Source organism: Malania oleifera, chromosome 2, assembly GCF_029873635.1.
Source record: "Malania oleifera isolate guangnan ecotype guangnan chromosome 2, ASM2987363v1, whole genome shotgun sequence".
NCBI classification, from domain to species: domain Eukaryota; kingdom Viridiplantae; phylum Streptophyta; class Magnoliopsida; order Santalales; family Ximeniaceae; genus Malania; species Malania oleifera.
This window is the reverse complement of record NC_080418.1, coordinates 129917769-129930139: the sequence shown is the minus strand read 5'-3', so window position 1 is coordinate 129930139 and position 12371 is coordinate 129917769. Positions and strand designations below refer to the sequence as shown.

The following is a 12371-nucleotide window of genomic DNA, read 5'->3' as shown; positions in this document are numbered from 1 at the left end:
TCCATGACTTAAAAGCATGTCCTAGGCACAAGCCGCACAGTACACACTCAAGCACCAAGACCTATGCCTTAGATAGCCTCAAGCAAGGAAAATTGCATGAGGTGCATGCCTGGGTACCCAGGTGTACAGCCCAAGACCAAGCACCAAGCAACAAAATAGCACACCTCTTCTATAGTTCTATATCTTCTTTTCGACTGAATCAGCAGCATACATCCTGTTTCCAACACAATAAGCCCTCAAGCAACTTATTTACATGTGAAATCAATCAAGTGAATGTCCCTTTCCCTTTGTGTTTACTTAAGAGTTTGCATGTAAACAAAGAAATAGCCCCCATTTGAAATTCAGTAAAGATATTTAAGAATTTTTTCAAGGAATGAAGAGTCAAAAATCTCTTTCAAGAACAAAGTAATTTTTTTCAATTCTGGTTCTCAAATTCAAGTTTGAATACATCCCATTAAAATAAAACTTTAAAATTTTAACTTAGCCAAGAAGGAATTAGAAATCAGAATATCATTAAAAAAAATCTTGAAAAAGATTCATAAGATCTTGCTAAAATTTTGGTTAAATATACAGCATTTCAAACTTAAAAAATTATGTACAGGATCAAACTTGTAATTGTCAGCAATTTTCTAAAAACCAGAAATTGAGTCAAAAATCAAGAAAAAAATTACTTATCATAAATTCAAATAATTATAAATCAATAACTTGATTTAAAGTATCATAATGCAGTGATTTGATTGACCGAGTCCTCCTGCAGCATATAGAGTTTATGAGAACCATTTTTTTAGATATTAGTGATAATTCTGTAACAGAATATGTAATGTATGAGCATTATTGCATTATTTAAATAAAGGGGAGCCTCATTTTCCTCGGGTGTGCACATTGCGCCTAGACCTCAGATGCCCTTTGTGCCTCAATATGTCTTGCACCATTCAAAACTGTGTGTACAACTTTTTTTTACAGAAATAATGTAAATTCCATACTCCTATAGCATGACTACGCAATATCATCAAAAATTTTCAACAAATTAAAGTATTCAAAACCCTAAAAATAATCAAATTTTGAGGGAAAAACTGAAAAACAAACAAAAATATTAATGTTTTAAATATTGACATATATCAACATAGAAATCAAATAGGTATAAAATCATATATCAATAATTTAGATGCACAGTGTCATAGTCCCATATTGAATGTATACTAGGAAGATCTTGGGCTTATAAGGTTGGTTCGGGTTCCAATTACATGAAGCGCCTTTCATAAGAAAAACCGTGAGACCCATGAGCTGAAGCAGACAATATCTCACCAGAGTTGGACCCAAGATCATTACATTTGGTTTCAAAGTCACCCTCGGGGTACTATCATGTGGGTGGATCCTATACAGAGGTGTGGACCACTAAGGCATCATAGATCAGACTAGGGAGCATGTCACGGTCTGACATCGGATGTGTACAAGGGACATCTTGGGCTTGTAAGGATGGTTTGGCTCCAACTACGTGAAGCACCTTTTATAGGACAAAACTGTGAGGCCAATATGAAAAGCAGACAAAACTTCATCAGCTGCCACATTGAAAGTGATATTCTATGGTTAAACAAGTTGAGAAATCAACCATATCTACTTCATGAGTAGGTCAATGAAGGCTGGAAAATGATTTGCCAGTCTCAGGCTTTTCTTATCCACCTTTACCAGGCCATCAGCTGGATTTTTTTGACACTGTTTAGCAATCCAGCAGCTGAGAATTTTCTTAGGATCTGTCTAACACTATAACAGTTAGTTGCAGCACTCTAAATGCTTAAAAACTAATTAGTCCAGGCTAATCACATGCATATGGAAACAAAAAATTAGGTCCAGGCCCGAACTCATTTAAATTCAAAAGTACCAGTGCAGCAGATGCACGTGCATTGAAATGCATAACTGTCCAAGTAAAAATCAGCCTAATTTCAGAAACTGCAAAGCAGAATTCATTATATCATCCTAACTTTCATCTCGAGGAAATTTAAAAATGATAAAGAATATAAAAATGTACAAATGGGAAGTATGCATATTAAATAATACAAGAAGGATACAAGAATACAAGAAGGATAAATACACAGAACAATACAAGAATGATAAATTATCATCAGCCAAACTAATTGTTAACACTTCCATGCATATTTCTACACTCACCGAGTGCAGTAAGCCAAGAAAAAAGAAATTTTTGCTTGCACGAGGAATACATCCATTACTAAGCTGCATCTCAATGTTTGACAGAAGAAACTTGAGAAGGGCCACATGAACTTTTCCAAGTAACAAAGAATCCTGAAAATCAAACATAGATATTAACAAAATCAACAAAGAGTACAAAGAAAGGTTCAATTAAGCAAAATATCATAAATACCAGAAGGAACTAATAAGAAACCGACCTTGTCATGAAATGATTCAGCAAATTCATCAAGGGTAAATGGGTATACATCAATTGTTGCAGCATAAGTATAAAGAAAATGGAAGACCTGCAGAAAGAAAGTCAGTCTACAGCTCAACAAGTGAATGCTTTAGCACTATGAATCTATTCTGCTATAGTGCTATTATTAATAATACATCAAGAGAGCTAATAATAAAAAATCAAAATGCAGACTGATTCACCAGCAAATGTAATTATATCATCATGACAAGATAATATTGCATCATAATTTTTATACAAAATTACAACCAGATTTAACAAAGAATGTGTGGCATTCATGGAATATATGATAAAATTCAGATAAAACAGGAAACTTACATGGTATGCAACTATGCATCTTATCACAGGACGGCTAAGTACTAAAAAAATTCAGTTCAGCAATATGATTTTATAAATAAAGTATAAAACAAGTTCTTTCAGAAAATGTTCCTAATTTGTTGAAAATTTATCATTATTCCTATTGCGGGGATGATCAGGTCTGGTGTGTGGACATTTCTAAATTCTCTCTTGTAAATCTTTTTATTCTCATCAAATTTGCTTCTCATTTTTTTCCTCTCATTAATTGTTTGTGGAATGATAAAGACTCCTTCTAACAGAGAAGCTTTTTTGTGGACCGACATCCTTAATAGAGTTAAAACTAACAATAGAAGATCCTATTGGCATTTGGTTTGCAGATCTAAGATTACCTCCGGCATTGCGATTCCTGGGAACCTTGCTACTCGGGATATAGGATTTGCACATTATGTTTAGAAGCATATTGTTCATAAATTCCTAGGCATAACACACTCCCATGTTTGGTTTATTTCCAAAATACCTTTAAGTAGGAAACACGATACTTCAACCCAAAAAAATGCTTATACATAGTACATAAAATTCAATGGATAAAATAAAATAATAAAAATTGCCCTACTCAATATAAACACAATGTCAAAATCACTAAATTAAAATACGATTATTAAGATACTATAATTCAAAGGCTAATTCAATAATGCAACTACTTTTAGATGAGGGCATTGTTGGATTTTAAAAACTAACCAGGGTCTTTTATCACTTCATAATTTTTTAAACATGAACCTAACATGGGAATACCAGGGAATCAATGAAAATTCCTGGGATTGTTGTTTGAATTTGCGAACCAAAAGCCACACTTTATGAATCTACATCCTGACATGCGTGTTCTTTATCTATTATGCTAGTAGTGAGGAATATGCTCATCTTTTTTTTCCTTGCTCCCTGGCCTGGAGTTTGGAACAAGCTTTTTGAATTGTTGGGGAAGTATTGGGAATGCACTAACTCTTTGGAGGCTATATTGCTGCTCGATTTTAAAGTTTTTTTGGAAGGATAAGAACGCAAGAACTTTATGGTTTTCAGTTTTTATGTTTTATGGGTGCTTTGGCCGGAAAAAAGTGCTCATATTTTTTAAAACTAACCTTAATCTATTGATTTGATTTGTGACAGGACTCCTCTCTCCGCTAAAAATGTGGGCATCCATGATCTTTGGCAATATTGGACGACTTTATTGGACCAATTTTTCTTTTTCTTTTTCTTTACTTGTTTTCTTCTTTTTTGGTATTTTCTGGTTTGTTTATAGAATTTTCCTTGTACATTTCTTTTTTCTCTTTATAAAGTTTCTTTTTTTCTATCAGGAAAAAAATAAAAGCGATTTCAGGAAAAGAAATAAGTAATTAAAATTTTCAAAAAATATATACATGGAAGAGCATCCTACATATAAATTTTCAAACCAACACCAAAAAGCAATAACCAGATTCTTGCTCTGCGCACCTTAAAAAGCTTCTTGACAAGTCCTGGAGAAGAATCCCAAGGTTGAAGACAAAATGGTTGCCTCATTTTTACAGAATCAGGGGGGAACTTAGAGAGCAAATCTGGGGCAGAGAAAAGATGCTGCTGTTAGAGAGCAACTCCAGAAGCATCACACGCACACACGCACATTATTTTCAATGTGATTAAGAGAAAGTAAGAAATAAAAAACGCAGTTCCAAAACAAACCTTTGCAAAGAGAACAACAATGCAGTCCATTTGTAGCAAAATGGGCAGAGCAGGTTAGTGGATTGGGTCCTGCTTGTAACTCCCTTACTTCAAGCTCCTCATCATCCACTAGCTCCATAAATGAATCAAGGTGTTCCTCAGACCTTGCTCCCACCAGAGCAAGTTGACATTTATCTTTGTGTATTGTTTTATGACTTTCATCTTTATTACATTCTGCCTGAAATATAACAGATTTCTTAATGCTAATACAGGCACCAAATAACCACACTAAAGCAATAACAGGCATTAATTTACCTTTCTCCTTCTTACAGAAGTCTTTTTTTTATCCCCCACTTTATTTCTCAGCCTTCTCTGTATTCAGAAGAACACTTTAATGTTGACTCAATTTCAGGAACTCATTAATCAAATAATTGGTCAATCTAAAAAATCATTCAAATAAATGCAGACAAGTAGCTCAAATGCAGGGTCTGAGGAAAATACTTTTACACTTATTATATGAGATTTATCTTCCATGATATCAAATCAAACACCACATTTTTTTGCAGGCATCATCTTTTATCATGATTTAATAGTAAAATACTTCCCAAACATTATATGAATTATCAAAAGATATCATAATCATACCGTCAAAAGTTTTGGCTTTTGTAGCTTCTTATCACCATTTAGTGGTTTTCGTGATTTAGAAGTCGAGATTTGAGATCCACCAGTGGTTTTATTGTCTGAAAAATCAACACCGGTGGGAAATCCTCTAGCACCAGGATTTAATACCTGCCATACGGTCATCAAACCTTTACCAATACCATGATTCCTCACTGCAGCACTCTTCTTACAAGAAACCTGACAATCTAATACAGCAGGCTTGACAACCTAGAAATGAAAAATCAAATTTTGAGTGTTAAGATCAGAAAGACAGGGTACAGACGGCATGGATGGTCTCAAAGAATGGAGGAAACATCAAGTAACCAATTGAAGCTGCCCATAAAATTTACTTTTTACTACCTTCCTCCTTTGATGCACTCTTTGGATTTCTTGGGAGGCAGAGCACGTATTTCTGGAATCTGATCAAGTAAAAGTTAGTGTGTAAGAACAAAAGATATACAGATACAGAATATGATCATTAAAAAATAGAGCATTTGAAAGAAAAAAAAAACAAGTATAACATTAAATTACCAAGCAAATGAAGACTGTAAAACAACTTAAGATTTGTCTATTCATAAGAGAACTAAAATACACAAATAAATCAGCAGCTGCTGCTACACCCAACCCCCAGACCCAACAGCCAACACCAAAAGAAAAATTTAAGCGACAAAGGTATAGACCAAAACAAAGGTATAGACGGACAAAAAAAAAAAAAAAACAACTTCTGTACTTTTTCTATGTTAATAAACAAATAAATTTAGCAAAAATAACAAAAATTTGCTTCCTCAAATTACACCACACTACACAGTTGAGGACTTTTCTTTTAAGAGATGAATTGAGCAATGATGGTTCAGTCCCTTATCAAAACTTACAATCTTCCACCTACAATCCAACACTTAACAGCCACTAATCTCCAATCTATTCCTGCTTCACTCCTCAACCGAGCAGGTCAAGAGAGATCAACTCACGGAAAAAGAAAAGTGATCAAGCAGAAGAACCAAATGCTGTTTTTCTTATTATTCCATCAGATTCTACTAACAATCAGACCCAATTTTTTAGTGTTAAACAACTCTCGCACTATGACCCCAAACAACACAGCCGGAAACCATGAATGAATATGCAATTATCTTCTGTTTTTGGCTTTTTGGTTCTCTTATAAGGACTTCTTGTGCTCCCTCTTGTATGTTCTCTCCCCTTCAATAAAATTTCTTCTTTTTCCATTAAAAAAATAATGCAAGCGTCTTAAGGTAGTACGTAGGTAGTACGTCACAGTTCTCTTAACCTCCAAATATAAATCAACTGATATTTGTATCCATCACTCTATGCACACTTGGTTATCTGTCAATATCGATATCTAATAAATACATTTTGGCATATGTATCTTATATACACATTGAATTCACCTTTACAATGGCAAAACACCCCAGAAGGCAGAGAATCGAACTCGACACCAAGAGGAGGACCATCTTTCCGGAACACCTTCTTCAGAATATAGTCCGCAGTGAGCTGACTCTCCTGGAGAAGTACCAACTTCTTCTGCTTCCTCTTCCCGTCTCCGATGACTGAGTTATGATTGCAGGGCCGCCGCGAACGACGGCCACCATTCTTCCCCGCCGCCGCCGGCGGTGGAGCCCTTCTTTTGACCATCTTTCTGGCAGAGTTGAGTTTGGAAGATGATGATGGTGACGCTGCTTTCACCTCATTTCTCACCCTTCCTGTGTCTACGGAGCTGGGATGCGCCTGCCACGGATAGTCATGAAGTTGAGGGATGGTGTTTTTGTTGAGACTTCAGCTGTGTGTGCTGGAGCTTAGCACAGTAATCATGAGAACAGAGTTTGGGACTGAGGGTGATGAGGTTTCGGGAGTAGGGTTTTGGGTTTTATACGAGGGAGAAGATAAAATCTGGGGTTTTTCATTTTTTATTTTCCTTTTCTTCTCCTTTTTTTTTTTTTTTTTTTTTTTTTTTGTGTGTGTAAAAAAAATTCTGTGTTAAGGTACAAAGGGCTTAGCGTCTGAATAGAGATCAAAATATCTGTGGATCGATCCCATGAAGCTATACCTGAGCGTGACCGGTCCAGCAACCCGATGTACGGCCCAACCGGTTCAATAAGCTTGGCTTGTATTGGTTCCGGGCGGCCCGATGCTGGCCTTTTTATAAAAAAAATTACTAATAGGTTCTCTTTGCATTCAAAAACTTAACAAAAAATTATAACTTAAAATTTAAAAATTAAGAAATTTTATAAGAACCAATCAGTCTTCATAAATTAATAAAAAAATTTATAGCAAACATTGTATTATAGATTAATTTTATTTAAATCTTACAACTAATTTAATTTACTTATTATGGTATGGCAATGATATATATATATATATATATGAATTTTAAGTTTTTGCACGAATCTAGCCCCCTTCTCTCATTGAATCTAATGTTTCTTATTGTGACGCAATAATATTGTAAACGAAACGATGATTTTTATCGTTTTTTCCTTAATCATGCGGTATCACGGTTTTACATAAGTGATAAGTTTCTCTCAATCTTGTCTGTAAGCACTTAAAATAAGTATTTATAATACTTATCGCTTAAAATAAAAATTTAAAAAAAAAAAGTTATATTTGACTTAAACAAAAAGAAAAGTACATAATACAAAAATTAGTTTTTTGAATTGTCTTCTTAGAACAAAAATAAGTAAATATGGAAAAACCTTTTGAGATAACATTTTGACCACTTATAAGTAGGGTATTATAGAATAGTAGAGTACACATACAAACACTACATAAGTAATTATTTTACATTAAATTTTCTATTTTTTGAAAATCCTACGCCCTCTCCTAACTGGCAATTTCCCTCCCTAACTCTCTGTCCACAACAACAATAGCAGCCCCACCTCCAACGATGGCAAAACACCCCCCTATTTTGCAAAGCCCGCAACAACATTTATCCAACAACATTTGCCTTAAAATATATGCTTCTTCATAACTATCCTTTTTTTTGTCTATTTCTATATGTTTTAGTGAGTAAATCATTAATTATGTATATATATGTGTAATATATATATATATATATATATATCTTATTAATCACAACCTTGTCATGATGAATGTAGAACAACAACAACAACAACAAAATAAAGTCTTAAGTCCCACTAGGCGGGGTCAGTTATATGAATCATTTTCTACAAATTTATGCGATCATGCACCATTTTATTTGACAAATTTAGGGTTATTAAATCCTTAGTCACTATCTCATTCTAAGTTATTTTAGGTATACCTCTACTCCTTCTACTGCTCCCCACAATAACCAACTCACTTTTCCTCACTAACGCACTATGTGACCTATGTTGCAAGTATTCATACCATCTAAGTCGTCTCTCCCTTATCTTATCTTCTATGGGAGCTACACCTAACTTACCACGAATATGTTCATTCCTTAATTTATCTTTCAGTATTATATCACACATCCATCTAAGTATTCTCATCTCAGCAACTTTTACTTTTTAGGCAACTTTTACTTTTTGGATATTCTGTTTATGTTGGGGTGGATCCAGGAGCAATAATCACGCACAAGCAAAATAAACAACAAAAATGGAACACCAAATTTACGTGGTTCAGTCCAATCTAACCTACGTCCACGGAGCAGATACATCTTCACCATAAACTGGGAGAATTACAATGAGGAGGAGCTACTCTACTCAACTCTACTCTCTCTTGCACAACACTCTCTATTCCTCACACACTACGCATAGCTTCTGCACACTCCCTGCCCCCATCTCACTTACATACATTTTGTTATATATATAGCCATGGGGAGGTGGAGTGGTTGGCAAAAATTCAAACATAGTGGCTTAATGTTAGCATTGTAGGTAGGGTTGGTGGCCGCTGATCTCCAACATCAACGAAAGCAGCTGGGACAGTGGTTGTCGATGATTCCACATTTTGCATCTCAACAATCTCCCATTTAGAGATGGAGGCAACTTCTTAACCAGTGTATAGGTAAATGATGTGCTCACATCTGTCTTCAAACATGAAGACCACCTGAAATTGAGCACAACTTCAGCTTCTCTGTAGTCATCGCCTTCATCTACTCGAAGTCTTTGACTTCCAACCGAATCTTGTACCTCTTGGATCCATCATGCTCTTCTTTGATCCTGTACACCCAATTGTTGTAAACATCTTTCTTACCTTTGGGCAACTTAGTTAGTTCCCACGTTTTGTTGGAGGTGAGGGACTTCATCTCTTCCTTCATTGCAAGCTCTCGCTTGCTCGCATTTGCCACCTAACATGCTTCATCATAACATTTAGTCTTTATTCCATCTGTAAGAAGTAAATAATTCATATACCTCTTATTTGGTACATGGGGCCGAGAAGATCTCCTAAGCTCCAAAGTTGGAGTAAGAGGCGGTGGTGCGATGATCTGCTCCACTGGTTCCTCCGCTTGAGGATTCTCGACATTCTATTGTTGTGTCTCGACACCTTCTAGGACATCATCCATGTTTGCATAGGTTGATTCATTGTGAACTCGTTCGGTAGGTTTTATTGTATGTCTGTCCTTATACATCACATTTTCGTTAAAGATTACGTCTCCACTTCTAATCAACTTTTTGTTTTCATCGTCCCAAATGCAATACCCATATTCATCTTCATTATAACCAACGAAGGTGCATTTCTGGGACTTAGGATCAAGCTTGTTTCTGACACGACCACAGCTCCAAAAGTGCAAATCAAGTTCCCAAAACCTAAAAACCAAAGAACAAGTCTTCACTACAATCCTATTTGCTACAGATCTACCAGACCAAAAACAAACTTAGACCCTTACCTCGATTTCAGGATAAAACCCGGAAATCCTCAAATAAAGATCTGATCTGATATAATCGTAGAGGTTCTCCTTCTGATCCATGTAGTAACGTTGGATAGTTGATTCGGGTAACAAACGGCCCGAGATCTTAGAAAGAGAGAGTCTGGTTCGAGTTTTAGAGAGAGGATTTTTAGTTTCTTAGCAATGAAGCAAGACCCCTTGACCTGGTCAGCCTCATCGACCAATTGGAGCACTCGTCGATGAGCAGAAGAAGGGCATTCATCGACGATGAAGTTGGCCTCGTCGACGAGCCCTGCTATTTTCTCCTTTTTAATTTCCCTTCCTTTTTCTCATTTATTTAATTTGGATTTCTCGGGTCGGGTTCTTACAACCTCCCCTCCTTACAAAAATTTTGTCCTCGAAATTTGCAATCTCTCGCTCTCTAATTCATCAATATACCCAAATGCATACCCGACTCTAGAAAGAGCCGGTGACCATCCACATAGCAGCCTTGTCCCATATACATTACATACCCTCACTTATGGCGGAGGAATACCGTGGTTACATATGCACTGTCTTGGGAGCTCACAATATCACAAACCTCTCCTAGAGACTAACCACACATCATTACTCTAATCAACATAAACATTACATACCTACCCAACTAACTCAACAACTCTATTCCTCAAAACAAATGTGGATATTTCTAGGGTATTTCTGTATCTAATTCCCAAGAACCTTCCTCAACCGCGTGATTCCGCCATAGCACTTTCACTAACAGTATCTCCTTGGTACGCAGCTGCTGAACTTTCTGGTCCAAAATCTGAACTGGCACCTCCTCATACGCTAAAGCATCCCCAATCTCAAAAGAATTGTAACTAATCACATGTGACGGATCTGACACGTACCTCCTCAACATAGATACGTGGAACACATCGTGGATCTTAGAGAGCGTTGGGGGTAGTGCAATCCTATAGGCCACTGGACCCACTCGCTCGAGTACTCGAATGGTCCTATATACCTCAGGCTTAGTTTGACCTTCCTCCCGAACCTCATCACTCCCTTCATCAGAGCAATCCTTAGGAATGTCTTACCCCCACCTCGAATTCCAATTCCCAATTACGCACATCCATGTAACTCTTCTTACGTCTCTAAGTTGATTTAATTCAATCCCTGATCAATCTGACCTTCTCAGAAGCCTGCTACATAAGTTCGGGTCCCAATATTTGCCGTTCGTCGATCTCATCTTAATACAGTGGAGACCGACACCTCCGACCATACAATTCTTCGAATGGTGCCATCCCGATATTGGATTGGAAGCTATTACTATAGGCAAACTCTACTGACTATGGGAACCACATCCAACAACCGCCGAAGTCTAACACATAAGCCTGTAAACATATCCTCTAAGATCTGAATCGTCCTCTCTAACTGTCTATCAGTCTGGGGGTGGAACATTGTATTGAAAGTAAGTTTCATCCCCAATGCTACCTGTAAGCTATTCCATAATCGAGAAGTGAATCTTGGGTCTCAATCTGAAACAATGGACACTGGTACCCCGTGCATTCTGACTATATCCTGCACGTATAGGTCTGCGACCCTACCCAAGGAGTAGCTAACCTTCATCGGTACAAAGTGAGCAGATTTAGTCAACCTATCAACCATCACCCAGATTGCATTCTACTGTGAGATGCTAGTGGTAACCCGATGACAAAGCCCATGGAAATGTTCTCCCATTTTCACTTCGGAATGCTCAATGACTGCAACGGCTCTGCCGGCCTCTGATGTTCAGTATTTACCTGCTGACACATCAGACATTGCTCCAAAAATCGAGCAATCTCCCTCTTCATGCCACTCCACCAGAAGGATTCATGCAAATCCCAATACATCTTCATGCTACTTGGATGTACCGTATACAAAAAACGATGCGCCTCTTCCAGAATAGTCCTCTTTATCTCCTCGTCGTTCAGAACACACATCTTGGTTCCAAAACTCAATACACCACCATTGGAGATACTAAAACCTGTAGCCAACCCTTGCTGTACTTTTTCCACAGTCTCCACTAACTCCACATCATTTGCCTACGCTGCTTTAATCCTCTCAAACAATGTCGACTAGATCACCAAGCTAGCAATGAAAGCCTGGTGATTTCCATCCACCAATTCCATGCCAAGACCCTCCAAGTCCCTCCTGATATGATGATGATCTACCACTGCGGATACTAACGCATGCTCTAACTTCCAACTCAACACATTAGCTACTATGTTAGCCTTTCCTAGGTGATAGTTGATGGTGCAATCGTAGTCCTTGATCAGTTAAAGCCACCTCCTCTGTCTCATGTTCAACTCCTTCCGTGTGAAGAAGTACTTGAGGCTTTTGTGGTCTGTGAAGATCTCACACTGTTCACCGTACAAGTAATGTCTCCAGATCTTCAATGCATACACCACTGCCGCTAACTCCAGGTTATGCGTAGGGTAATTCTTCTCGTACTTC

The 12371-nt window shown here is 37.1% G+C and overlaps 1 protein-coding gene across 4 annotated transcripts in view; it reads right to left on the bottom strand.

The window, feature by feature from the left end:
• LOC131149131 (homeobox-DDT domain protein RLT3) overlaps positions 1-7025 on the bottom strand; it is a 39606-nt gene extending 32581 nt beyond the window's left edge. For 2 of the 4 annotated variants that reach the window (XR_009135138.1, XR_009135137.1), the window contains exons 1-8: positions 6490-6987; positions 5447-5505; positions 5072-5314; positions 4742-4798; positions 4448-4664; positions 4223-4323; positions 2403-2489; positions 2167-2298 (exon numbers count right to left, since the gene is read on the bottom strand). Coding sequence is in view for 2 of the 4 variants with exons in the window: in XM_058099250.1 (XP_057955233.1) it covers positions 2167-2298; positions 2403-2489; positions 4223-4323; positions 4448-4664; positions 4742-4798; positions 5072-5314; positions 5447-5505; positions 6490-6733 (1140 nt within the window). In the remaining 2 variants the exon portion in view is untranslated. Of the gene's footprint in view, positions 1-2166; positions 2299-2402; positions 2490-4222; positions 4324-4447; positions 4665-4741; positions 4799-5071; positions 5315-5446; positions 5506-6489 lie in introns of all 4 variants that reach the window. The other 2 variants (XM_058099250.1, XM_058099249.1) reach the window with 2 other exon arrangements.
• Between the last annotated feature and the right edge of the window lie 5346 nt (positions 7026-12371).